The sequence below is a fragment of the Amblyomma mixtum genome, chromosome 2 (genome assembly GCF_055824585.1).
Source record: "Amblyomma mixtum isolate Tamu chromosome 2, ASM5582458v1, whole genome shotgun sequence".
NCBI classification, from domain to species: Eukaryota; Metazoa; Arthropoda; class Arachnida; order Ixodida; family Ixodidae; genus Amblyomma; species Amblyomma mixtum.
This window is the reverse complement of record NC_143013.1, coordinates 9,122,333-9,147,807: the sequence shown is the minus strand read 5'-3', so window position 1 is coordinate 9,147,807 and position 25,475 is coordinate 9,122,333. Positions and strand designations below refer to the sequence as shown.

The following is a 25,475-nucleotide window of genomic DNA, read 5'->3' as shown; positions in this document are numbered from 1 at the left end:
ATGGCGCATAACCGTGTTGGCGATGCTATGGTTGTCACCCAAGCCTTCGTGTTTTAACGTTGCAGGTGGCAGGGAAAATGCGCTTGCCCCCTCACTTACCAACGTGCACCATTTCTACACCTACAGAAATGCGCATTTTTATGTGCTGAATGTTTGCTTATCTTGCTAATTTAATTGTCCTGTTGATCTTCATAATATCATTTCAGACCTTCCTCCATGTTCCAAAACGTGTTTTCTGTACAGAAATGCATTGAACTTGCTTTTCTGTACAGAAATGCCTTGAACTAGCTTTTCTTCGGCTTGTTGCAGAAACATTTAATTGTTTTTGCTGAGTAAGCTTTTCAAGTTATCTTGTGGGGACGCCTTCGTCCCCTGCGTTCACTTTCCCGCACTGCACCCCACTGTTGTTAGCTGCCCCCGAAAAGCACTCCCTTTAGTTAGGTTACTCTAGCTAACAGGGGAGGGCGCTCGCGTCGCAGCGACAGCAGCGCCACGGATGGCGTGTTTTGCCGCTCGCGCGCGGGGGAAAGGCGAGGTCTCTTCTCCCCGGGACAGGATAGCGTGTGGACGTTCACGCGCAAAGCTCCGCTCTTGGCCGCGGGGGTCCTCGTGTGGAAACTTCTTCCCCTCAGCTCGTTCCGTCGGGCCTCGGAGTTTATCCCTTTGCCCTACCGTGGGCGGACGTTCGCTCGTAGCCGTGCTGGTGAGTCGGACTTCCTAGATTCCTCAGTGTATTTTGTTGCTAGCTGGCGTTATTGTTGTTATAGCAATAAATGCCTTGTTTGTGTCAGCCAGTGTGTCGTTCCTTTGTTCCCGCAGAGCAAGGCCCGCCGTGGTCAGCGTGCGCTCAGTAGCGTACGCGACCACGGGGTGGGGTCCGCGCGGCTTTGAACTGTGTCAGCCGCGCTTAAGCGGGGAGAACGGATATATCTCCCCCATTTCAAACCCCACATCTGGCGCCCAACGTGGGGCCTGCTCTTGGAACATTGGACGACAGTCTGTTTGGTTCGAGGAACGCTCTTTGTCCGGACTTGACAAGTGCTAGGCCTAGAGTGAATTTTGATCGCTAGGACCTGCGGCATGCTTTCTTGAGTGCGAGGTGTATTGCGCTGCAGCATGTTTGAACTTTTCGACATGCTCAGCATGTTTTTTTTGTGAAGTTTTCTTCCTGGAGTTTCTTCAAGAACCACTTGGTCCGCATCGAGGGAGCGCGAGGCCTAGCGCCCGCGGAGTTGCCGAGCCCGAAGCGAGTGAGTACGGAAGCCGCGTGGGTGGTCCGAGTTTTCTGTATATATTTTCTCGCTGTCTCTTTTTCGACTCTGGGAGTCGCGGCTCTGGGAGCCGGGTGGCCTGGGGCCACGGGTGCCGTAACGAGCTCGCTGGTATTGCAGCTCGGCACCGGGCGTTCCGACACCGTCCGATACGGTGGGCGCCGATCACTCAGCAGCTGCTTCGTGCAGTGAGCGGGGAGGACCACCCCACAACGCTGATGTCTCCTCGCGGCTGCGCGCACGAAACCCGTTTCGGGTCTTTCTTTTGTTGGGGGTCGTCGACCTTCACAGTGGTAGTGAGGCCTAAGGCTATTCATAGCTGCCTGCACCTTGTCAAAAGTGACACAACCACCGGACCGTGGTGTTGAGAGGGGGCGCACTTTGCTGGCCGCCTGTTTTTTTTTAACCTCGCATGAACCGAGCATTCTCGTTCAACTCAAGAAAGGGCTTGCTTTGTTCACTCGAACTTTGCGTTGCACAGCCGCCCGACACGTTTTGCTAGCGAGTTGAGCATTGAGCCACCAGGCCTTTGTGTACGCCGTTTCCCCTCCCGTGACCTACGTTAAAGGCATGCGGAGTGTGTTTTGGCAATCTTTCAGATCCAGCGGAGCCACTGCGGCTTGCTGTCCTGTGCACATTGTCTCGCTGCCGCCTGCTGCGACGGAGCGGCCTGTATCCTGTTCGCCGCATCCATCCGGGGCAGCTGTGGCGAGACCAGACAGCAGCCACCTCTGGCTGCTGTTGCCCTGGCGACTACTGCGGAATCTTGGCCTGCGGTGGTCAACCGGCCCTCCTCTTCGCGGGCCTGCGGGCACTTAGTCCGCGGGCCATGCGAGTCGTCCCAGCGGAGACCTTCACGCCGCCTTCGGAATACCGCGGAAGACTGCGTGCACTCTGTCGGCGTGACCTCCGCTGCACGACCTGCCTCAAGTGCATGAAGACCAGGAGACTCCTCCATAGCATGTAACTTGCAGGCGCGTGGGTCTATTTAAGGTTGGCGGGATGTGGGGACGCCTTCGTCCCCTGCGTTCACTTTCCCGCACTGCACCCCACTGTTGTTAGCTGCCCCCGAAAAGCACTCCCTTTAGTTAGGTTACTCTAGCTAACAGGGGAGGGCGCTCGCGTCGCAGCGACAGCAGCGCCACGGATGGCGTGTTTTGCCGCTCGCGCGCGGGGGAAAGGCAAGGTCTCTTCTCCCCGGGACAGGATAGCGTGTGGACGTTCACGCGCAAAGCTCCGCTTTTGGCCGCGGGCGTCCTCGTGTGGAAACTTCTTCCCCTCAGCTCGTTCCGTCGGGCCTCGGAGTTTATCCCTTTGCCCTACCGTGGGCGGACGTTCGCTCGTAGCCGTGCTGGTGAGTCGGACTTCCTAGATTCCTCAGTGTATTTTGTTGCTAGCTGGCGTTATTGTTGTTATAGCAATAAATGCCTTGTTTGTGTCAGCCAGTGTGTCGTTCCTTTGTTCCCGCAGAGCAAGGCCCGCCGTGGTCAGCGTGCGCTCAGTAGCGTACGCGACCACGGGGTGGGGTCCGCGCGGCTTTGAACTGTGTCAGCCGTGCTTAAACGGGGAGAACGTGTTTATCTCCCCCTTTCAAACCCCACAATCTTTAACTGAAACTTCCACTTTGAAGCAAAGCATGAAGTGATGATCTGTGGGGAGGCTTGTGCCCCAGGCTACCACACCAGGATTTCCTCACTATGGTGACACTTCGGGATGCTTCTTATTATGTGCTGCCTCTTGCTCAAAGCTTGGATTTCGTCACAGCCATGGTTTGGTTTGCATAAGAAATCAACATCTTTCATGCAGAGATGCATTTAACATCTGTATCTTTGCCTTGCCATGTCTGCGCTTTTTAATCCATGATTTTCAAGTGGTGTAGCCAACTCAACTTTTCGCCATGTAAATGCTTTGTTAGAAATCAGTATAGTTTCTGAAATTCATTTATATGTCTCTACACGGGTTATCTTGAGCTGGTTGTCTTGACTGGAACACTTCAAGAAGGGGGCTCAGTCAGGCAGGTCAGTGCATGTTGATAGAAACGACTCAACAGTGCTAACAGATGGGACGGGAAAGAAGAACCAGTCCAGCGCATGTGACTGGAACGCTGTATAACAGTAACGGAAAGGCATGCCTTTCCGTTAACCATGCTGACTGTTGTTTCAAACTACAGGCATTCATTTCTGTACTTACTAGCAAGCTTTCATTTTCTGCCTTTCACAAAGAACGGTGCAGGAAATGTGCCTAAATTTTGCAGATGCTGGAAGCGTAATTGCGCAGGACTTGCAGCTGGGCTTGTTGGTAAAGATTGATACTAAACTTTTAAGCACAGCTAATAATGAGAGACACAGAATGATGAAAACAACATGGGAGAGGCACTACAAGGGAGATAGTTTGAACTGTTGTCTCTACTAGCAGTTGTTTTGCTTACCTATGTCAGTCAAGCGAACTCGTGACTGGCACACCTGGTGTGATGCCCAAGGAAGTAAACTTTCATTACAGCCATGAGAGGTTTCCAAGTGTTCGTGAAGGGGTACCAGGTCTGTAGACGCAGGCACCACTGCACATGGACTGCATTGATGTTCATGTGGCGAATTAATTTTTTAATTGTGGTTAGGGCGAAACGCTGTGGATGAATTTGGCGACCAGTTATTTTATGTTGTTGCTGTTATCTTGTCCAAAGCGCTGATGCAAATACGAGCTGATGTTCTCAGAAATGTAATTGCTTGTTTCAGATTGGTGTTCCACCTCAGGAAAGCGTCTTTCACCCTCTCAAGTTCTGCGCTGTGGAAGAAGTTTTCTACCAGCGACAAGCCGACCAATGTGCCTCGCTCTTCATGGAGCAGATTCGCAAGTTTCCTGATCACAGTGCCAGGATTGAAAAGTTGGACCGGCACTCAGTTGCACTGGTGGGTGGAAAGAGTGAAAGCGAGTTAGGCTGTCGAAGCTAGGCTGTGGTGGGGTCAGCCTTATGAATCAGTGTTCTTGCTCTGAGCACAAATGAAGTTCAGATTGTGGCTTTAAGTGGCGACTTCAAACATAGTCCAGTGAGCGTTCTCATGATTTCCATCAGTGAGCCCACTGGTCAGCTTGTGACTGTCATGGCAATTACTGAGCTAGAAACTACAGTAAATTCTTATTAAATTGAAAATTTCTAAAATGTAGTAGAATTTCGAGACAAAGAAAGTTTTGAGATAAGCTGAACATCGTAATGTTCAGTGCATTGTGAAAACTTAAGCATTTTAGCTTCTTTTATTTTGCAACACAAGCTCCGCTACACAAATTGAGTGTTCGGTTAAGATGCTAAAAACGATTCCTGCATAAAAGAAGGCAGTGCTTTTTTAAAAAACATAGCTAACATAAAGCACGCAAGCTTTGAACGTATGACCGTGTGATTGTGTTCATGACATGACATGAGAAACTTTTGAGCTAACCAATACTTATTGGTATGTGACTTTTAGTTAACTCTTTCCCTACCTTGCCATTGAGCATTGTTAGCCTGCTAACAATAATTTCGCGCTCCGATTTCGGAACCTTCCACATTGCTTACGACCACGCTGCAGATGTAGCTTGTAGCCAAGGGGCCGAAGTTTCGTTTCTGGTGTAGTTTTCTTTAGTCTCGCGAGGGGGCACTTTCTAACACTCTGCGAAGACACGGAACTGCGCTTAATGCCAGCCATGTTGCCCACTAAGGACGACTTCGCCGCTTGACTTCGGAGCCTTCCGCATTGCTTACAGGCACGTTGCGGTCCTGGCTTGTAGTTGGAGAACCGAAGTTTCGTTTCTGAAGTAGTCTTTTTCTTTTTTCCTGTAAAGCGGCATTTTTGTAAATGCGATCCGAAGACACAGTACCGTCAATATCGCTTAGTAGCCTCCGCATGTGTGCCGTGCGCTGTAGAACATTGCAAATCTCAAGATTCCGTTTCATCTGCAAGTGATTTAATCAACAACCCATGCAGAAATGAGTCTGGAGGTGCTGCAAGATGCCAAAGATGATTAAGTTTTTACATCGATGACAACGGAAACCAGCCTGAAACACAGACGGCCGCACTCCGATGCACACCTATAGGGTTTCAGGTTATTGTTCCGTAGTTAAGGACAATGCAGCGAGCTATGAAAAGAAAAATGATCAGTGTAACGTTAAGAGACTGCAAGCGGGCATAGTGCGTGAGGGAACAAATGTGGGTTAATGACATTCTAGTCGGAATCAAGAGGAAGGAATGGGCTTGGGCAGGGCATGTAATGCGAAGGCAAGATAACTGCTGGTCCTTAACGATAACAGAGTAGATTCCAAGAGAAGGCAAGCGTAGCAGGGGGCGGCAGAAAGTTAGGTGGGCGGATGAGATTAAGAAGTTTGCGAGGATACAGTGGCCGCAGCTGACAAAGGACAGGGTTAATTGGAGTGGGTGTAGTCAGGCTGATGATGATGATGAGCAAGAATACTATTCGAGATAGAACAGATTTTTTTGCAGATAATGGCCAATAGAATAACAAACATTCTGCATATTTGAGAAAATTTGTTGCATTTTATTTTTATTTTTAAATACAAGCATGTCTTTGCAAGTTTTGTTCAATTCTTTTCCTAAAATCTCATTTTTAGCAAATGAAATTTTTTGTTGCAACACGCGATTTGTTGGCTAAAATTATATGCCTAGAAAGCACCTTTATTGAGCTTTGTTTTTGGTTATTGCATTAAATTTTGAACGCAATAGTTTTTATAGAAAAAAAAAAATGCACTGAAATCTTCAGGAAACAGTTATTTCTTCCACGGTAACCTTCGTGTTGTGCAGCTAACATCATTGTGCATCGTGTTGTGCAGCTAACATCATTGTGCATCGTGTTGTGCAGCTAACATCATTGCGCCCGGAGACAGCTTTTCTTGGTGATGAAGGGAAGGCTACTGGGGTGGAGAGTCTGTAACTGCGTTACTCCGCCAAATAGTTTGGCCAAACGTCGGTGTGCCTGGCCACCTGTTTCTCTCTTCGCGGCAGCTTCATTCCGGTTCTGATGTAGTTAAGGAAATCTGGCCAGCAAAGCCCTGCTCATGGTCATGTTGACCGCATGATGGTGGTAGTGGCTTCCGCCTTCACTGTGGCTGCTCAGAAGATTTCAGTGTGTAGCCGTGCAAGGGAGGGGGTTGAAGACATCCACTTTTACCCACACGTCCCCTCCTCTGCTGTCCCGGCTGTCTTTGCCGTGGCAAATGGATCGTGACCTCGCCTCGCTTGAAGCGTAGATTGTTGCAAAGTTACCATGAGTGGTGTGCATTACGAAGCACTAGTGCAGACTAGCTGTTTGATTCACAGGTATGACCTGTGGGCCATGCAAACTGCTTACTGATTGCCCTTTTTTCACCTTCCAAGTTTGCATAGGTCATTTTGAGTTGTCTGAATTTGCTTTGGAGGTCTTTCAAGCTAAGCTAAGGTTAGGTACAAATGCATGGTACATACTGGAGTTTCTTGTGTGACGAAAATTTTCAACCTTCTAACTATACAGTTGTTATGAGATTAATTTGAGCTGATGAGGGTGTACTGTATGTATGTGCTTAAGACCATTACTTCTCCGGACTGACAGTTTTCATGTTGGTGGTCTGTACGTTACTGAAGGCTTGAGTTGTGTGTTTTGTGCGGTATTCCTTGCCAAAGCCCACTTCTGCACACCTCACTGGTTCTACGACCTGTTTGTCTGTGGCGATTTTGCAGCTCTTGAAGCCACTGGTTCAGTTGCGGCAGGCATGTTGCCACCCACGTGCTGTTCGTGGCGCCTTTCTGGCCATGAGGACAGAGTGAGTATGCACCCCCTTCACGCTGTGACGTCATGAAGACATGCTGATATCAGTAGCAACTTTTGTGCGGTAGGCAACACAAGTTCTGCCTGCCCATGCCTACCGCAGCTGCTGCACGTACCACTGGGACTGCACGGCTGCAGCATGTCGAAGTGCTGCAGAAGCAACATATACGACCAGCTATGTTACTTTGGGGTGTTCGTAATAGCAAAAAGGAAAAATAAGGCAGAACAAGCTTGTTTAATTTAAATGCCGCAGTAGACAACTGGCAGTGGTAGTAAAGTGCGAAGTCTGAGTCTTGGCACTGGTTGTCGCCTACTATCCGTATGGGGCAAAAAAGGGAAGTTGTTGCACTCATTCGTTGCCGCATAGTGGGTTTAAAATTAAAAAAAAGAAAGGCAACTGAGATTTAGCTGCACACATAATCATCTCTTGGAGCCGCTTTGCTGTGTACAGTGTGCCAACTGGCTCCCTCCCAGCTGATTTATGATTGGCAGCATAGCATGTTCCAGCAGTTGTGGAAGTTGTACAAGCATGTAAGGCTGCGTTGAGGGCATTTAATATTGCCTCAAATCTTCGTAGCGTTGGTTTGTTCATTCTTCAAAACTGCCGGCACACTGCTTTATCGCTTTGTTTGTGATGCAAGACGCGACCAGATTTATCTCGATTGATCGCATCCAGGTGGAGCCGATTCTATGTGGTTCCAGAACGTTGTAGTAACTTTGCACAATTTATCTCGAAAGTTCACTCTCAGCTTTAAACTGAGCACATGCGAGAGTGGCGGGCATTCCGTTCGACGACCACCGAGCACGCTTGTTGCTACACCGCCGCCGAGTCAGTCAGTTCTTTACTGGTGCAAGTCAGCCCAAATAGGGAGTTTTTGTTTGAAGCCATTTTCGCTGTTTTCCTGCTCTCCAGGCTGCAGTCACCACAACGTGGCAATATTTTCTTCTCGCTATTTCGTACTATAACTGACTTGTGGTTAGTTTATGCTAAATTGCATGCGGCATGCGGCTGCAATCAGTCGCATTAAAATTGGTCACATCTTGCGTCAAAGTGATAAAGCCGCGTGCCAGCTTTATCACTGAACAAACAGACATTACAAAGTTTTGCAGCAGTATAAAGCTTGCTTCTTAATAACCATTTCGTTCTGCTGGGACAATACTCACTGGGCACATGCAAGAATCTACCATTGTGAACTCAAGCAAAATCCTCAATAGATTAGGCTTTGCAGCACACCACTATTATCATCCACTTCCTTCCGTTTGATAGCAGCACATTCATGTAGTTATGTGCACCTCACATCCGTTGATCAGTGGGGGTTAGACGCTGGAGTGGTTTTCATTTTTCATGCTTGTGGAAAGCATGGGTCTGCTATCTGATTGTGTTTGCTCTAAATTGGGAGAGATGTGGAGTTTGACTTCACGAAGACTCTTTAAATTGGGAGAGATGGGGAGTTTGACTTCACGAAGACTCTGTGGAAATAGAACATATTGCGGTAAATTTTTCTCTTTGGTGGTAATGTGCTTTTAGCCAGTGAATTTGGTCTGGAGAATCTGCATTCCGGAAGCACGAAAATCTGACTGCAAGAAACACATTGCTCATCAGAAGAGACGTAGTTTCACTTCATGAAAACTCAATGGAAGCAGATTAAAAGCGAAGCATAACAAGTTTTTCATTTTGGGGCTAGTATTGTTTTAGGCAGAGCAGTGTGCTTTTTTTTTTTCAGTCTGCAAGAGAAATTAAATAGTGCTTGATGTGGCTGCTGGCTGTGCTGCTATCTAATCAGCTGTCTAAAATTATTATGCAGCTGGTCTTGGCAAATGATTGTAGACAGCTGATACAACTTGGACTTTGTCATAACCCCATTTCGGGATGGTGGTAGTTTACACTTCATGTGCCTCCTCAATTGTTATTTTGCGCAGTTCACTGACCATGGAGGAACTGCTGACGTATCTGATCAAGAAGACGAAAGTGGAATGTGAAGAAGCACACCGACGGATGGTGTCAGCCATGAATGGTAACTTTGCTGTGGCATCTTCCAGAATTAATTTTTTGTTCTCCTTTTGCTTGGTTCCATGCAGTCAAGATAAGGAAGTGATGGCGATGCTAGCTGTACTGAATAAAAGTTGTTGGGGAATATGTGGCAGCTTATGCCAACAAAATTTTTTATAGGCTTTGTCGTGTCCACCTGCCCACTGGCTTGTGGGCACCCTGCCAGGTGTGTGCACCTGGCAGGACTTCACCTGGGTGAAGGCCTTCAAGGTAAAGGCTTTTAGGTCATATGTCTTTAAGGTAAAGGATGAAGGCCTTCATGGTAAATGCCTTCCGGGTAAAAACCTTTAGGCCAAATGCCTTTAGCACGTAAGGACCCTAAGTGCCCACTGTAACTAGTGCTACTGGACGATATTCTGCGCTTAGCCGTGCTAAACTGTCTGCTAATTTTTTTTACGCTCATCGTATAGGTTTATTTGTCAGTGTAAGTGGAGTCTACAATAAACCCTCATTAATTTGAGTCGCATGCTTGGAAATGTCAATTAAGTCAGCAGTTATTCAAGTTACACATTAAACTTTTAGAAGGTAGCATGTATTTGACTCTGCCTATATCTCGAAAGGTTTTTTTCAGTGAAATTCGGATATTTTGAATTCTTGTCTCCGAAAACATAAAGGCTGTCAGCCAGCGGTTTGCATTCTTGTGGGCCACATTACAGGCAAACAAACAAGCCTGCATTAGAGAGACCAACCACTTACCAAAACATGCTATGAGTTTAAGTTTTAAGACGTTTAAGGAAGAAACAGATTTGTAATTTGATTTGGCATTGAAAATTGCATGAAGTGCCATCTTGCGGCGAAACGCTGCCGTTATTAGTGCAGTGCACCATGTGACCACATCTCACTAAAATATCACTGATTTGTTTTAAATGCACAGTGCTTTTTTCTTTCAGGAGTGTTCCTCATATTTCATTACAGTTTATGCTCTCTCCAGTGCACCCTTAAATGAAAAGCAACACACCCTTCACATCGCCGAAGATGTGCTTTTAGGTTTTGTCTCTAGATGGCGCCACTGTGTTTTGAATTTCTTGGCTGCAGTGGCAACCACGGTCCACCAAAACTTTCATCGACGTGCACGTCACTGTGATGTAGTAGCTTTCGGTGTGGAAACTAATTACAAACGACGACCGATTTTTCGGACTCTCTAGGGACCGCGAAAACGACCGAAAAATCGGGCAGTCCGGAAAATCAAATTTCACCGAAAAAATCGCGAACTTATTTCCACTATGCCGGAGAAAGCGGCCAATTGTATTGCACACATTCTAAAGCTTTTCATGACTATATTTCGCCGCGCGAAATACCGTATAAACGCGTATAAGGGCCGCACTTTTTTTTTTCCAGATTCGAGGGCCAATTTTCGGGGTGCTGCCCATACACGCGATATGCGAAAAAAATTTTTTTTTTAAAGTAAAAACACACCAACCAGGGAATGAGCGACATTTATTCTACGTTCAATCGTCACTCTCGAAGTATTTAGACTCCTGAGCTGGTGCTGCGCTCTGGTGCACGCTCATGCCAAAAGAAGCCGCGCAGCATGTCCGCTGTCAACGCGTAGGCTCATGCCAAAAGAAGCCGCGCAGCATGTCCGCTGTCAACGCGTAGCCGTTGTTCCGAAATTCCATCACATAGAGGAGCAGCTCTTCTTCCAGTTCAGGAAACTCGCACGGCTTGATTCGGAAAGCGCGCTTTTTGCAGCTTGTGTTTCTCTTTTGGTTGCACCATCATAGGACGCACTTCTCGGCCACGTCGAATTTCCCGCCCGCCGCACGCTTACCGACCGCGTTCGAGAGTTCTTTTGGCATGAGCCTACGCGTTGACAGCGGACATGCTGCGCGGCTTCTTTTGGCATGAGCGTGCACCAGAGCGCAGCACCAGCTCAGGAGTCTAAATACTTCGAGAGTGACGATTGAACGTAGAATAAATGTCGCTCATTCCCTGGTTGGTGTGTTTTTACTTTAAAAAAAAAATTTTTTTCGCATATCGCGTGTATGGGCAGCACCCCGAAAATTGGCCCTCGAATCTGGAAAAAAAAAAGTGCGGCCCTTATACGCGTTTATACGGTATTTCGCGCGGCGAAATATAGTCATGAAAAGCTTTAGAATGTGTGCAATACAATTGGCCGCTTTCTCCGGCATAGTGGAAATAAGTTCCCAGCCGTGTAGCTAAAGGTGCTTGCCCATCGCGCTAAAACTGTGAAGCTCGGCGGCAGCACGCGAAAGCCACTATCACGGCGAACGCGCTAACACGCATGCTAACACGCCACGAAAGGCTGGAGCTGGCGATACTGATGCCGATGTGAACAGCGGAAAATCGCGACAGAGAAAAATGTTGATGATAATGATCACGGCGCCATCCATTTGGAAGCTCCGGTGCGCGCGCGTGGCCTCCGCGAACGGCGCAGCGCCGGAGCAGATCGCGGCCGCGATAAGATCCGGCGGCGCGCCCGAAGCGCGCTTCGATCGCGGAGGCCACGGCGTGCGCGTAGCCTCCGCGATCAAGCGCTCCGCGATCGTATTCGCGTTCCGTGTTCGGGACTAAAGACTCGGCACAGATGAGTTCCGTGAACTCAGACTACGGTTCAAGTTCGTGAGGCGGAAGACATTCAAGGACAGTACGAATTCGAAAACACGCGCGAGCGCAATGTGACGACGCAATGTGCCGACTCGCGCAGAATTTCAGCGTCGCATGAGGCTCCCTTTAAGCTTGAATTTCGTTTTGTTTGATCAAGTTTTCGATATCTCCTGCAGTCTGAATTAATGAGGTTCCACTGTACACATTATATGGCGGCTTGGGTACTGGCGGCGAGTGCGAACGAGGTCCGAAAAATCGAGTGGTCAGTTGCGGTGCGTCCGAAATTTCAAGCGCTCTTACACATTGGCTCTATGGACCATGTCGCGGTGCCGCGAAAAAGTCCGAATAATCAAGCATGTCCGAAAAATCAGGCGTCCGAATTTTCGGTCGTCGACTGTACTCTAAAATGTCTAATTACTCTCTAGCGCCAGAGATTTATGGTATTATTCTTTAGTACCTCACTTATGCCAACGTGCAATCGCCATCTCTTCCGCTGATCATGGTTTCTAGCATCAGCCTACATAAAAATTAGGGGGACACCTTAAGGTTATGATGCGATAGTGGCTATGGTCCTGTCTAATTACGCACATACTCATTAGCATACAGTCGTAATATACCACCACCACCACCCCTCACAACATGATGTACATATATACTTCTGCTTGTTCCCAAGCCGTGCAAGCATGCCTTAGTGGCCTGATCGGTAGTGTGTCTGCCTTGCAACCAAAGGGTCATGGGTTTGAATCTCGCCTAAAATTCCTTAAATTTTTTTCGAGCCATATTAACTCTTTCACTGCCCCTCCCGAGATAACTCGGACCGCCACACAAGCACACCCCCTGCTTCTCCTGAGTAAACTCGTTTTAGCTTTTTAACTCGCTCGCTGCCGCTCCCGATAATACTCTTGTAAAAAAAAGAAATGATACAAGCTTGTCGTGCAGCAATGGAGGGTCCCCACAAATTTATAGAACTTGTAGGGTAAATTTTAAACAAGAGATTGAGCGCGTATTTGTACATCTGTGTTGCTTCTGTACACTATAGCTTTGTTTTGGTTGGTTGGTTTATGGGGTTTAACGTCCCAAAGCGACTTAGTGTGGAGGGCTCCGGAAATTTCAACCACCTGGGGTTCTTTAACGTGCACTGACATCGCACAGCACACGGGCCTCTAGAATTTCTCCTCCAAAGAAATTTGATCGCCGCGGCCGGGATCGAACCCGCGTCTTTCGGGTCAGCAGCCGAGCACCATAACCACTGAGCCACCGCAGCGGCGCTTTGTTTTGGTCCCAGCAGAGCAGCCATGGCGAGGCAGCGTGCCATGTGCGTCCATGTGCAGGTTATGCACTGTCCACGAAAGGTGTTTTGAGGCATTGATGGGCCCAAAGCGAGACATGCTTTGTGCCTTCTCTTAAATTATACATAGAGCTGTTGCATTTTTTCCACACAAAAATTTGCAAAGGAGGCGAAAAACAGATTTGAAATCAAACTGCCTTTCTTGCAACCCTGTGGAAAGGGCTTTCTTGTACTGTTTTTTGGCAAGCATGTACGTTCAGGATATGTCCAGAATATTGGTCAGTTTCTTTAAAATACATGGCATTCTTTGTACAGCTCTGTTGCATCTGCAGACCCTAAAGTGTTTGTAATGGTATTGAAGCTAGCACATCAGCATTGCTAATAGTCACGTCGCTGTTATTAGCTTATTAATGCCAGTGTGCATATCAGTCAGGGAGACATAGCTGTAGTAAAGTTTCATTATTGCAGCAAGTTTTATTACAGGGCTGACTAAAAAAAGTAAGCGCAGCCAGTGAAAAGTATAATCAATAAAACGTGCACACTCATTTAGAACATGCATCACACAAGTCTCAGGAAAATCTTTTTTGTGTGAATCAAACATGGAGGAAACGAAAAACAGCGGGCATACACATTTAAATAGCTAGACAACCCACAGGCATTGTTCAGGTGGTCATCTCTCAAAGAAATACAATGTTGGGGCCTTGGACCTTTGCGGGAGATATTTCATGTGAATGTATGTAAAATTTGCATTTTTGTGTATTCATTGTTTTGTAACATGGCAAGGCTGCATCCCCCGCTCTTTGCAGGAATGGCGGGTATTCACATTATCCGCGAGGAATTGAAGGAGGCTGCCGACACCTACAGACAAGTGCTTTGGTCGGCCAGAGACCACAGCAGGGACATCAAGACAGATCGGCTGCAGCAGCTGCATGCTCTGCACAACTTGGCACTGCTGCTGGATGTTCACCAGCCTCTACGAGAAGCAACTGAGGCATCATCTGCAACCAGCAGTCCTGTCTCTGACAGTGGGTGTGCAACACTTGACGGGGAGCAAAGTGGCCAGTCTGACCTGAGCCAGAGTGGTGACCTGCCTGGTGCTGATTTTGCTCTGGATGTCGCGTCGGAGAGTGCTCAAAGCACTAGTAATGGCAACCCGACAATGGGAGTAGAGAGTGCTCAAAGTGCTGGTAGCAGTACCCCCACAGCAAAAGCAGAGGAATGTGCTGAAAGTGCTGGTAGCAGCAACACCACAATGGAAATAGAGGAAAGTGCTGAGAGTGCTCGAAGTGCCCAGAGTGCTGGTAGCAGCAACCCCACAGTAGAAGCAGATGAAAGTGCTCAACGTGCTGGTTGCAGTACTTCCACAGGGGAAGCAGAGGAAAGTGTCCAGAATGCTGGTTACAGTGACCCCAGCAATGTTATACCAGACATTAGTCAGTGTGTAGAGAGTCATGGTCCTGCAAATGAAGTACCTCACGCTACTGTTGGCAATTCCAGCAGTGACCCTTCAAACGGAACATCAGACTGTGATAAGAACTCTGGAGGCTGTGACCACAAAAGCGCAGCTTCAAACTCCGCTGAGGTAGATTGTGATCTTGTAGATATGTCATCAAATAGTGTTATGGATACTGGTAATGATGGTTCTACGACAGATGCTGCCCGTCAGGACAGCACTTTGCAAACTAGAATTGAAGCAGCAAGAAAGCCAGCTGAGGTGATGAAGCCAGCTGTTGGGAAACGGAAAGTTGGTTACATTCCTCAAGCTCCAAATGATGACAGGCTGCTTGAGGAAGCTGCCAAGCTGCGAGAATCTTACCTGGAGGGCTATCTGACTGCAATCCACTCCGCCAGAGAGCAGTTCTCCCAAGCATTGCAGAGTGTTGAAGAAACTATGAAAAAGTTTTCACTTTCAAAGGCCCGGCCGTGGTGGAGTACCCTCTTGGATGCAAGCTTGGAAAACAATAGGGACATGTGGCTTGTGGCAAAAGTGAAGGATGACCTTGAAGCAAAAAAATCCGATGTCAAGGGTTCAAGCCTCAGTGACAAGTAGGTGCTCTTAAAGGTTGTTCCGACCATCTGTCTTTACATGTAACCAAATAATGCTTCAAGCTGCTTTTCACCCGTGCTATTTTTTTTTTGTAGTACGTAGCGCTACCCATAGGTTGGCACACTCACTCATGAGTGCACTCATATCCACTCACTCACACTCCCGTCTGTGAGTGTGAGTATGAGTGAGTGGATGTGAGTGTGAGTGCTTGTGAGTGTGAGTGGATGTGAGTGTGAGTGGATGTGAGTGTGAGTGAGTGGATGTGAGTGTGAGTGAGTGGATGTGAGTGTGAGTGGATGTGATTGGTTGTGAGTGAGAGTGGTCGTGAGTGTGAGTGTCAGTGAGTGGGTGTGAGTGGCTATGAGTGTGAATGGATGTGAGTAGCCGTGAGCATGAGTGGTTGTGAGTGTGAGTGAGTGGATATGAGTGCGACTGGTCGTGAGTGCGAGTGTGAGTGAGCTACTCCTCATGGTGCCGACCTATGGCGCTACCTGATAAACCTAATCGCCCTTTTTTTCTTCAAACTCTTTGTCGCTGCTGAAAACAACATTGCGCTTTGCAAGCTTCTCTGCAAAGAGTGCTTAACTGTTCTTGGAGGTGCAGCTGGCATAATGTAGAATAGTTCATGGTTGGTTTATGGGGTTTAACGTCCCAAAGCGACTAAGGCTATGAGAGATAGTTCATGATGAATATTTTTCTTTGGAAGTTTTTTTTTTCTGTGATTACTGCATATGCCACGCAGAGTTCATCCTTATTTGATATTTAAATACGATATTCATTGCAGGCACAGAATAAGCAAATGTCGGCTTGCTGCTATTCATTTAACTTGTTGTTGCTTGCCACTTCATATCTGAATATATGAACTGATGTCAAACATGACCATTTTGCTTTGTGCTAGCTGCTTCAGGTGCCACCAGAGCTGAAATTCAGCAGTATTAATGTTTTGTTTTTTGCTGACAGCTAGTGAGCATGCCTGTTGGTGTGCCAATACGTTTTCAGGTTCACCGGTGTTCGTGGACTGCAGTATGTGGTTGCCACACGGCTCGCACAGTTGGAAGCATCCAGAAAAGACCTGCAGGTTTCTGTGAAAGGTCTTTCTGCACAGCCATCTGCTGAGGAAGTCATGTCAGCCGTTGAATGCCATCTCAGGCCTAACAAGAAGAAAAGGGACAAGTAAGTAAGAGGGCAACAGTCTCGGAAGGGAACAGCAGTTTACAATTGGTAGCGAGGTGCTGCAAGTGGTAAAGGTATTAGGGCAAGTACTGACTTCAGATCTGGATCTCGAGAGTGGATTAACTAAAACAATAAGAATGGGTGGAGCGCATTTGGCAGGTTCACTCAGATCATGAATGGCAGTTTACCAGTATTTCTCAAGAGAAAAGTATTAACGGCTATCCCCGGTACTTACCTATGGGGCAGAAAAGTGGAGGCTAACAAAAAGGGTTCAACTTAAGTTAAGGGCCACAGTGAGTTATGGAAAGAAAAATGATAAGTGTAACGAGCATAGAGTTCCTTACTATGTATCACCTAGAGGGAAAGCTGGCGGCACTGCACTTCAGCCACCATGGACATTCAAAGCATCATGGGGCGGTAAGCTACTTGTTGCGGGACAGTCGTATTTTTTCGGGAACATGGAGTGGCACTACTAAGATGTTTCATTTTGAAAACGCTGTTTGTGTGTGCGCAGACGACTTTCACGCGAACGCAGTGTGCAAAAGCCATAGTAATAAAAATGCAACAGCACACAATGCCAATAAAAGGTGTCACTTTTCTGAAATGCCATTAAAAACCTCTTAAAGTGTTTAAGCAACAACATTTTTTTTAAAACATATTTACTTTTAAAAGTGTGCCTGTTAATTACGAAATATTAGTTTTTGTAGTGTTCATTACTTGGCCAATAGGAGAGCTAGCCATCTCTTATTTTGGGCAAACTTTGCACTTAAATGCTTTTCTACTCGTTTGTTGCAATTTACAGACAGGATATTGAACGTTAGGACATTCTTGATTATCGAATAGCGTTTATTTTTGCATTATTTTTTGGCCAGAAGTTGAAGTTCTGCAGTCGGTAGCTCACCGCCCCATGATGCTTTGAGCGCCCATGGTGGCTGAAGTGGTCTTGAGGGATCTCCATGCAAACTCCCATAGACGGGGCGCCAGCTTTCCCGCTAGGTAATAGTAGAAACTCTATGACATTAAGAGACAGGAAGAGGGCAGAGTGGGTCATGCATCAAACGCGGGTTAATGACATCCTAGTTGAAATCAAGAGGAAGAAGTGGGCTTGGGCAGGGCATGTAATGCGAAGGCAAGGTAACTGATGCTCCTTAATGGTAACAGACTGAATTCCAAGGGAAGGGAAGCGCAGCAGGGGGCGGCAGAAAGTTAGGTGGGCGGATGAGATCAAGAAGTTTGCGGGGATGGGGTGGCCGCAGCCGGCGCAGGACATTCTTAACTGGAGAAATATGGGAGAGGCCTTTGTCCTGCAGTGGACGTAGTATGGCTGGTGATGATGATGATGAAGTAAAAGGATGGGAGTGTTTACCTGACACATTCAGTTTTCTCTCCTGTATACTGCTGCTACAGCTGCCCGATTACTTTTTGCATTTTGTAAAACCAACTTGTTGCTTTCTTTTTCAGGCACTATCTTTGCATGGCTTTGACTGCAGTTTTTAAGTATCAGTTCTATGCTGTCATGTGTCGGAGCCACTTATTTGTAAAGCAATAAATGCTCTCGACCTAATCTTTGCCGCCACGGTGGCTTAGTGATTATGGCACTCAGCTGCTGACCCGAAAGACGCAGGTTCGATCCCGGCCGCGGCGGTCGAATTTCGATGGAGGCAAAATTCTAGAGGCCTGTGCACTGTGCGATGCCATTGCATGTTAAAGAACCCCAGGTGGTCGAAATTCCTGGAGCCCTTCACTACGACGTCCCTCATAGCTTGAGTCGCTTTGGGACGTCAAATCAAACCAGTCCAAACCAAACTTAATCTTTACAGCAATTTCTTTTTGTCCAGAATGCCAAGTGACAGGAATTGACTTTGTGGCACCATCTTGTGCAGTGCACATTTCAAGAATGCCATCCGCAAAATACTTCTTAAGCCTTATTTTTGTTTGTGTTTAATATTTCTTTTTGTGTACTCTAAACTGCACTTAGTTGTGCAATGCATTCAGGTCTGGAAATAAATTTAAAAAGTGAACAAGTAAATAAGTGGCCTGAGGTTGTCTCAATGTGTGAGTCAAATCCACAGCAAAGCTCCTCATTGCTAAGTACAGTATGTAAATGAAAAATAGTAAGTAAATGGACAGTTTCAAGACGAGATTCAAAACCAGAGTTGAAATTTTTTTGTTGCTCTCTGCAGGTGCAAGTTCTGCATAGTACATGAGCTGTTCAACATGTACGAGAACAGCCTGTTCTGCTTCACCGAGGACGCTTCTCACGAGGAGGCCCAGGACAAAGAAGAGGCCCTTCTTGGCTCCCTCCGTCGTGGGAACTGGGGAGACAGCGAGGTGGAAAAGATAATCAAGAGCCTCAGCAAGAATTCGTTCATTGCAGGCACGTCTGTCGTATTGCATGAACACATTGCATGTGCAGTTTTTAATCTCTTCTTTAACCTTTTCAGTCACTGTGTTCTTATAGGCGCATCTAATTTGTTTGGTATTAGTGTAAGTTACTGCTTGGAAGTAATGTGTGGAAACGTTGGAGTTGACATTCTGAACCCTTCGCCACAAGCTGTGCAGGGCCACCTCAAGCCACTCTTGCAAAAAAAGATGGAGAAGCTCGTTTCTAGGATGGACACTTCGGCATTTTACATTAGTTGTTACAATTGTGATTTGTGTGGCCTCTATGCTTATGTTTAATAGTCTGGCGAACTAGGAACTGTTGGCACCAATTTGGGGATAAATATTTCACCTGTTCTTTTACTTACACTTAGGTGATAAAACCTTGTGTGCTGATGGCCAGGTACACATCCAGCTGTTTGCTGCGTTGAAAAAGGAATTTCGGGTAAGTGCTCTTGCAGTGACTGTGTTGTTTTGCTTTGCTCTTCTTTCCCCAAGCCTTGACAGGAACTGCAGTGTGTTATCGGGACTCGCTGCACAGCACAGCAAAAGTTTATGTGATTGATACAACTAAACTGTTGTCTAGACAGTTAACTGCAAAAGCAGCATTGTATCCCTGTTGGACAAGTGTTTTCAACAACAGTTCGTTCACTTAAGCGGCACTTCAGCAATGTTACACGTCATGCCAGAAGTCATTGAGCTCTTAGCAGCAGTTCAAGGCTATGGAGATAAGCAGTTCTAGTTGTAGGGGTCAACTATCAAGACGGCAGCCAGCTATCTCACCGTGTTGGCCGGATGTGCGAAATTTCTATGGCTGTATGTTCTCAAATCACATGAATGATTGCTATCCAGGCAGATATAACTCCAGATTAAGAACCTTTACCCTTTTTTTGTGCCTCAAAGTGGCCTGGAAGACTGGCAGTGCGCTAAGACAAACAAGCATCTAGTGGATTGCTTTGGCTCTGTGCAGTGTTTGGCTGTGGCACACGCGATGCTCAAGCCTAGAGCAGAAATTGCAGTTCACTAAAATACAATGATATTTTGTTCATAAATTTGTCATATGTGTGATCATGTGATTAAGTTGTTGGTCTAGGTTTCATAATAAATGCCGTGTAACTGCATGCATTCGAGTGCGGTTCACATAAAAAAATTGCTGTGTAACTGCATGCATTCGAGTGCTGTTCAGTTCAATGGAAAGTTGGAAAGCTGATCTGTCATTTGGTTGGAACTACAATTTAAATGACCATTGCAAGAGATGTCTTGCGATGCTTTAAAAGCTGCACCATTTCAGAAAATTTTCTTCCCCTATTTTAATGAAACTCACACTGTTGTGTTTAGTGTGAGATGTTAGGTTTGACACTTTGTGGGGCACTATAATTTGGGCATTAAATCAAGAAAGTTTTTCCAGTTCGTTTTTGTGGTCAAGACAACTTTCAAGTACTTATAACCTTTTCGTATGGCTTAGAAGTTGTAAGACTCCCAAGCAAAAGGCAGAACAGCTGCACAAGCTGAATAAAAGGCATTGGGTACTCAAGCCCTCTGGCATATGGTATCTTATGTAACAAGACCGGAAGCTGAATTGCTTGCATATTATAACACTAATTGTAGACTGATGTAAATGAAAGGTGTTGGGCTGTTCTGTGAAGAATCTGTTTAGGCAGTTACTGTTTTCGGAGGAACTATTATTTGTTCATTACATGAAGGGATTTTTTTCAGGCCTTTCTTGTCGTTGAGGAGATTGCCAGATATTTACAACCTGGAGTTTGTTATTCGTAATGAACAAAGTTCTTTGTGTGTCAGGTCGTTAAGCTTTTAAGTCTGCTCTCATCCACAAAAAATTAAGTGCTGTATATTTTTAACTTGCCCCGTTGCGGTGGCTCAGTGGTTATGGCGCTCGGCTGCTGACCCGAAAGACCCGGCCGCGGTGGCTGAATTTCGATGAAGGCGAAACTCTAGAGGTCCCTGTGCTGTGCGATGTCAGTGCACGTTAAAGAACCCCAGGTGGTCGAAATTTCCGGAGCCCTCCACTACGGCGTCTCTCATAGCCTCAGTCGCTTTGGGACGTTAAACCCAAATAAACTAAACTAAACTATTTTTAACTCAAGTTGTGTCTCTGTTTCTCTTGTATCCTGCTGAACAAAATCTCTTCCCAGGCAATGCGAGCGGTCTACATGAACATCAGGGACTATGTGGGAGCCTTGGATGAGCTTGAGATGGCGACTGTGCGTTTGGAAGTCCAAGAGCCCAAGCCCAGCGAGAAGAAAGACGCAACACCTTTGCCTGTCAATGTCCTGAGGCCTTGGGAGGTATCACATGTCTTTTGTATACAAACTCACTTCAGAAGATTTGCATAGGTTAATTATGCCTCAAAGTCCTTGCTTTGACGAAGGTGGACTGCTTTCTTCTTTAGTGGCATCTGAATGGGTGGAATCGTATTAAACGCTATACAAATGGGCTAGTGGATTATTAGGGGGAATCTACTAAAGCATTAAGAATTGTGCACGGTGTTAAGCTGCAAAAAGAGTTTATATTTACAGCTTGCTAAAATAAAGACGGAAAACAAAAAGGACACTATTATTGCTTCTTCATTTTGTTGTGCTGTGAGTATGAGTCCTGACCAGTCCAGTTTTCTGCTGTCTTGTTGTACAAAAAAGAATCCTGAAGCTTACTGAATGAGAGCCATTTTGTTGCAGAGTGCATTTAGTGGCTCTGCCCACCTTCTATGACCTTTTCTTTGTCTTTACAGTTAAACCTCAATGTAACGATCTTTAATCTAATGAAATCCTCGATGTAATGAATTACTTTAGTTTTCATAACTTGATGTTCATAGAACACCGCATATTGTTCGCTTCAATGTTGCAGCAAATTCTGCCACACTTTTAACGTAACGAAATTTTATTGCTGGCTGGGAACAAAGTGGTGCCAAAACTGTAACGCAAGCTCGAATGGTTATGGTTAAGCGGGAGGGTGTACCAAAATGCATACCAGAGGGGGAAATTCGACAGTAATGATCATGACCATAGTGGCAAGCAGGCCACCTGCCTCATCGTCCAGGGTAATATGGGCAAACCTGGGGAATGTGGTGTGGAGCGGGAATCCACTTAAAGGCACAAACACAGGTGCAGCCAGCCACAAAAGCCTTTAATGGCTCATTCTCCTGTCTGTCCAGCTTTACATCCAGTGCCTGGATGATGGGTGTCCACCGAGATATGCTACAGTTACTGCGTAATTTCCTTTCCTCAAATACAATTCCCATTTTCTTCATTAGGGCCCCTCTTTCTTCTTTCACTCCCACTTCTTCCCTTCCTCTATGGTGGTTGGGGTAGAATTACTGCCCCATTTCCTTTCCTCAAAAAGCTTTGTGTTCAAAGGTGTTTCCAACCAGCTAGGCATAGGCATCCCACCGAACAGGTGGTGGTGTTCCCTGGACTCCCTGGCAGCCATGCAACAGGCTGTAGTGTTCCACTCCTAAAGCGGAAGTTTAAGCGTCATTAATTAACAGTTAATTAGTATCTAGTCATTAACCAGTAATTAGCCATTAATTAGTAATTTGTCATTGTCATCCAGTAGTGATGTCGCCAGTGCCACAGAGGCAGTCAAAGTGGTGCACGCTCTTTAGACAGTCAAAGTGCCCCCTGAATTTTTTTTACTTTTTTAAAGCCCTTTCAACATATGTCTTGCTCACAATTGGTGCAGAATGCGGCATGCTTCCAGTGTTCAAAATTAGCATGCCATGGTTATCGCGTCCGTTCGATTCTCCAAAACTTGGTTAAATTATGGAAAGGGTCAATGCCGGCGACACGCCCATGAGCTGTGAGCCCAGTATTGCGCCTCACAGTTGGTGACCTTGTCGCTCACACAAACGGTCCGTGCACGGGCACAGTCGCTTGGGATGGAAAAGTGACGAGGTGTGGAGTGGGCTGTTTCATTTCGTTGTGTGCTGACTAAACTTGCTCTCGCTGACAAGGAGAAAGGGAGGGGGAGCCGATGTACCCTCCTTGCTTCTTTTCTCCCTGCCTTGCTGTGTTTCCTTGTCTCCCTAAGACAAGGCCTCAGGGGCAGAACGCACTGTCGTGTCGGATACGTGCTCGGGGACTTGCAGTTAGGAGGGCAACGATGAAAGCGAAACCTTAACTTCGCGGCTGCATTGTCATCACTATAGAGATGCTTGACGCAGGAAACGTGCTGAGGCGGTTGGTGAGCTTGCAGCATGAGCGAGACCCAGTGCAATCTCTATGGGCGCATGAACTATGCAGAATACCATTGCTGATGATGAAAGAAGCGCATAACGAACCACTTTAACCTGGTTTTTCCCACAAGTGGTCCATAACACGTTTTGGTGGATTATTTGCATGCTGGGGGCTGAATTTCGATGTAACAAAATTTCAGCGTTACGAAGTAAGCTGCGGATCTTATGGACTTCATTACATTGAGGTTTAACTGTATCATGTTGACTGCACACTGACTTTAGGCTCGGCGGCTTGGCTACTCTGGTTAGCATTGGTTGCTCAGAAATGGCCATGAAAGCCTAACTGAGCCAGATTTTCTATCCTCGTCATGAACTTTTGAAGCAGTAATAATAAAGTGACTGAATTCTGCAAGCTTCTCGGAATTGTCAAGCCATCCGTAGTATTCGGTACAGAATCATGGTTAAGAGATGATGTAGCAGATCATGAAACAAAATCACCTAAATTATTCTTAAGGTGGAGTGGTTACTTTAGTAGACAGTTTAATTTCAGCTAGTCAAATAAATTTTGATGCTGGTCTATGTGAGGCTGTTTTGTGCCTTTTGATGCTAGCTCTTATTATAGCATTTGCTTGTCACTTTAAGCGCATTATTCGGTAAGCAGTCAGACTCATGCTGATTGCAGTACTGGCAAATGTTTTTATTTATTACTCCTTACAGGTGTCGGAGCAGTGGGCAAAGTTTTGCTATGAAAAGGAACTGTACAAAAATGACCTGAAGAAAAAGTTGGGCCAGTTTTTTTACCTGCAGAATCTTGAAAAGGTGATGCAAATAAGGTGCACGCTTTGCTTTTGCCTTGCCATTATGTTCTCCTGCTTTACTTATACCTTATAGTGTGCAGTCTGAAATGTTGCATAAGCAATCTTGTTCAATATGGACATGCAAAAGATCACATTGGCCGCTGCGAGAAGGGTAGCAACGCCTACCACACAGAGTTGCTTTGTATTATGACGAGAGCCGTAATTGGGAGCTTCCCTGAATCGTTGATGAAGCTGAATCCGTCACAGTGGGTAGTGCTTTGACTACTTGCTTTTGCAAATTTCAGTTTGATTAAAATTGACATCTCCAATTTTTAGTTAAATATACAGATTTAATTGTTCAATTATTCCTTATTTTAAACTTTATATACTAAATACAATGGAAATAGTTCAAATTATATTTCCATTACAGAGTGCAAATCAGGCTGTGAATGAGAGTTATTTCATTGCAAAAATCTTTGCATTTAAGTTAACTTGCAGAAATTTACAAGCTGTCAATACAGGTTTAGGTTTATGGAGGTTTAGCATTGCAGTGTGGCTCATAAATTTTGACCTCCAGGGGTTCTTTAACGTGCACTGACATCGCACAGTACACAGGCCTTTATAATTTCGCCTCCCATCGAATTCAACCACCACGGCAGGGATCGAACCCGCAACTTTTGGGTCAGCAGCCAAGCACCATAACAACTGAGCCAGCGCGGCAGGCTAAATACAGTTCACACAACCAAATATTTAGTAGTAATGACAGCTAGTGGAGTACGCATATTAATCACATCTGTTCAACTCCAGAAAAGAAACTTAGGTTCTCGCATAGAAAATTTAAATTCTCATAGCAGTTTGCCAAACTTGCAGTTTATTTAACATATATCAGACCAGCATTCAAGTTTTATGAACTCTTTCCAAATTGGCGGATTTCAGCCTTTATTATCATTTTTTTTTTCCTATTCAGGAACTTCGGCATTTACACAGCACCTTACTTAATTCCATAAGAGCAAAAGAACTTAAGAAGGGCTTATATTACCATGCTTCATAGTTGCGCATTGACACATACGCCTGCTCATTTTTTCTAAGAGCTATATATATCGCATTGGGATTCCTTACCAGCTTTTGTTCCATAATTAAATGCTGTCTCATAATTTGAAAAGAGGTCTAAACAGAATTTGTAACTTGTAAATTTCATTTGCGTTGTAATTTTGTATTCCAGTTTGTGTTGTTTGCACATTGCTTTTTTTTTTCTGCAGAGTTGGCTTTTTGTTGCACAATGTAAGAATGTTTGCTGCTGTCTACTCTTAATGGCACTTACCAGCCAGCAGTAAAGTAAAATAAATAAATAAAGTTTGGCTACAAGGGTTGCTATGTAGACATAATTTCACCAGCGGAAGTACGAGACACCAGGAGAAGAAGAACACAGGACAACTCTGGACATATAGAAAGTTGCCCACAGAAGAAGAAATAAACGGTAACAAGGTACCCATGTGGGGTAGTTGGTGTGTATCAGACATAATTTCACCAGCAGAGGTACGAGACACCAGGTGTCTCGTCACCAGGTGTACGTCAGACATAATTTCACCAGCGGAAGTATGGGGCACCAGGTGTCTCGTACTTCCGCTGGTGAAATTATGTCTGATGTACACCAACTAGCCCACATGGGTACCTTGTTACAGTTTATTTCTTCTTCTGTGGACAACTTTCTAAATGTCCAGCGTTGTCCTGTGTTCTTCTTCTCCTGGTGTCTCGTACTTCCGCTGGTGAAGCTATGTCTGATGTACACCAGCTAGCCCACATGGGTGCCTTGTTACGGTTGGTATGTAGTAAAGCTGTTGTGCAGTATATAGGCTGGGGAGGTGCCTTGAGAGAGGATGTGCACAACTTTGTTAGGGAAAGCTGGTTTAAACAACCAGGCAC

General features: G+C 45.9%; 1 protein-coding gene across 1 annotated transcript in view; it reads left to right on the top strand.

Annotated features, from left to right (window-relative positions):
- LOC149358352 (E3 ubiquitin-protein ligase SHPRH) overlaps positions 1–25,475 on the top strand; it is a 50,809-nt gene that overhangs the window by 15,055 nt on the left and 10,279 nt on the right. Inside the window, exons 10-18 of the mRNA XM_089570406.1 lie at positions 4,004–4,177; positions 6,971–7,053; positions 8,979–9,073; positions 13,771–15,010; positions 16,011–16,184; positions 18,368–18,561; positions 18,941–19,011; positions 20,720–20,872; positions 23,473–23,574. Coding sequence (XP_089426532.1) covers positions 4,004–4,177; positions 6,971–7,053; positions 8,979–9,073; positions 13,771–15,010; positions 16,011–16,184; positions 18,368–18,561; positions 18,941–19,011; positions 20,720–20,872; positions 23,473–23,574 — 2,286 coding nt within the window. The remainder of the gene's footprint in view (positions 1–4,003; positions 4,178–6,970; positions 7,054–8,978; positions 9,074–13,770; positions 15,011–16,010; positions 16,185–18,367; positions 18,562–18,940; positions 19,012–20,719; positions 20,873–23,472; positions 23,575–25,475) is intronic.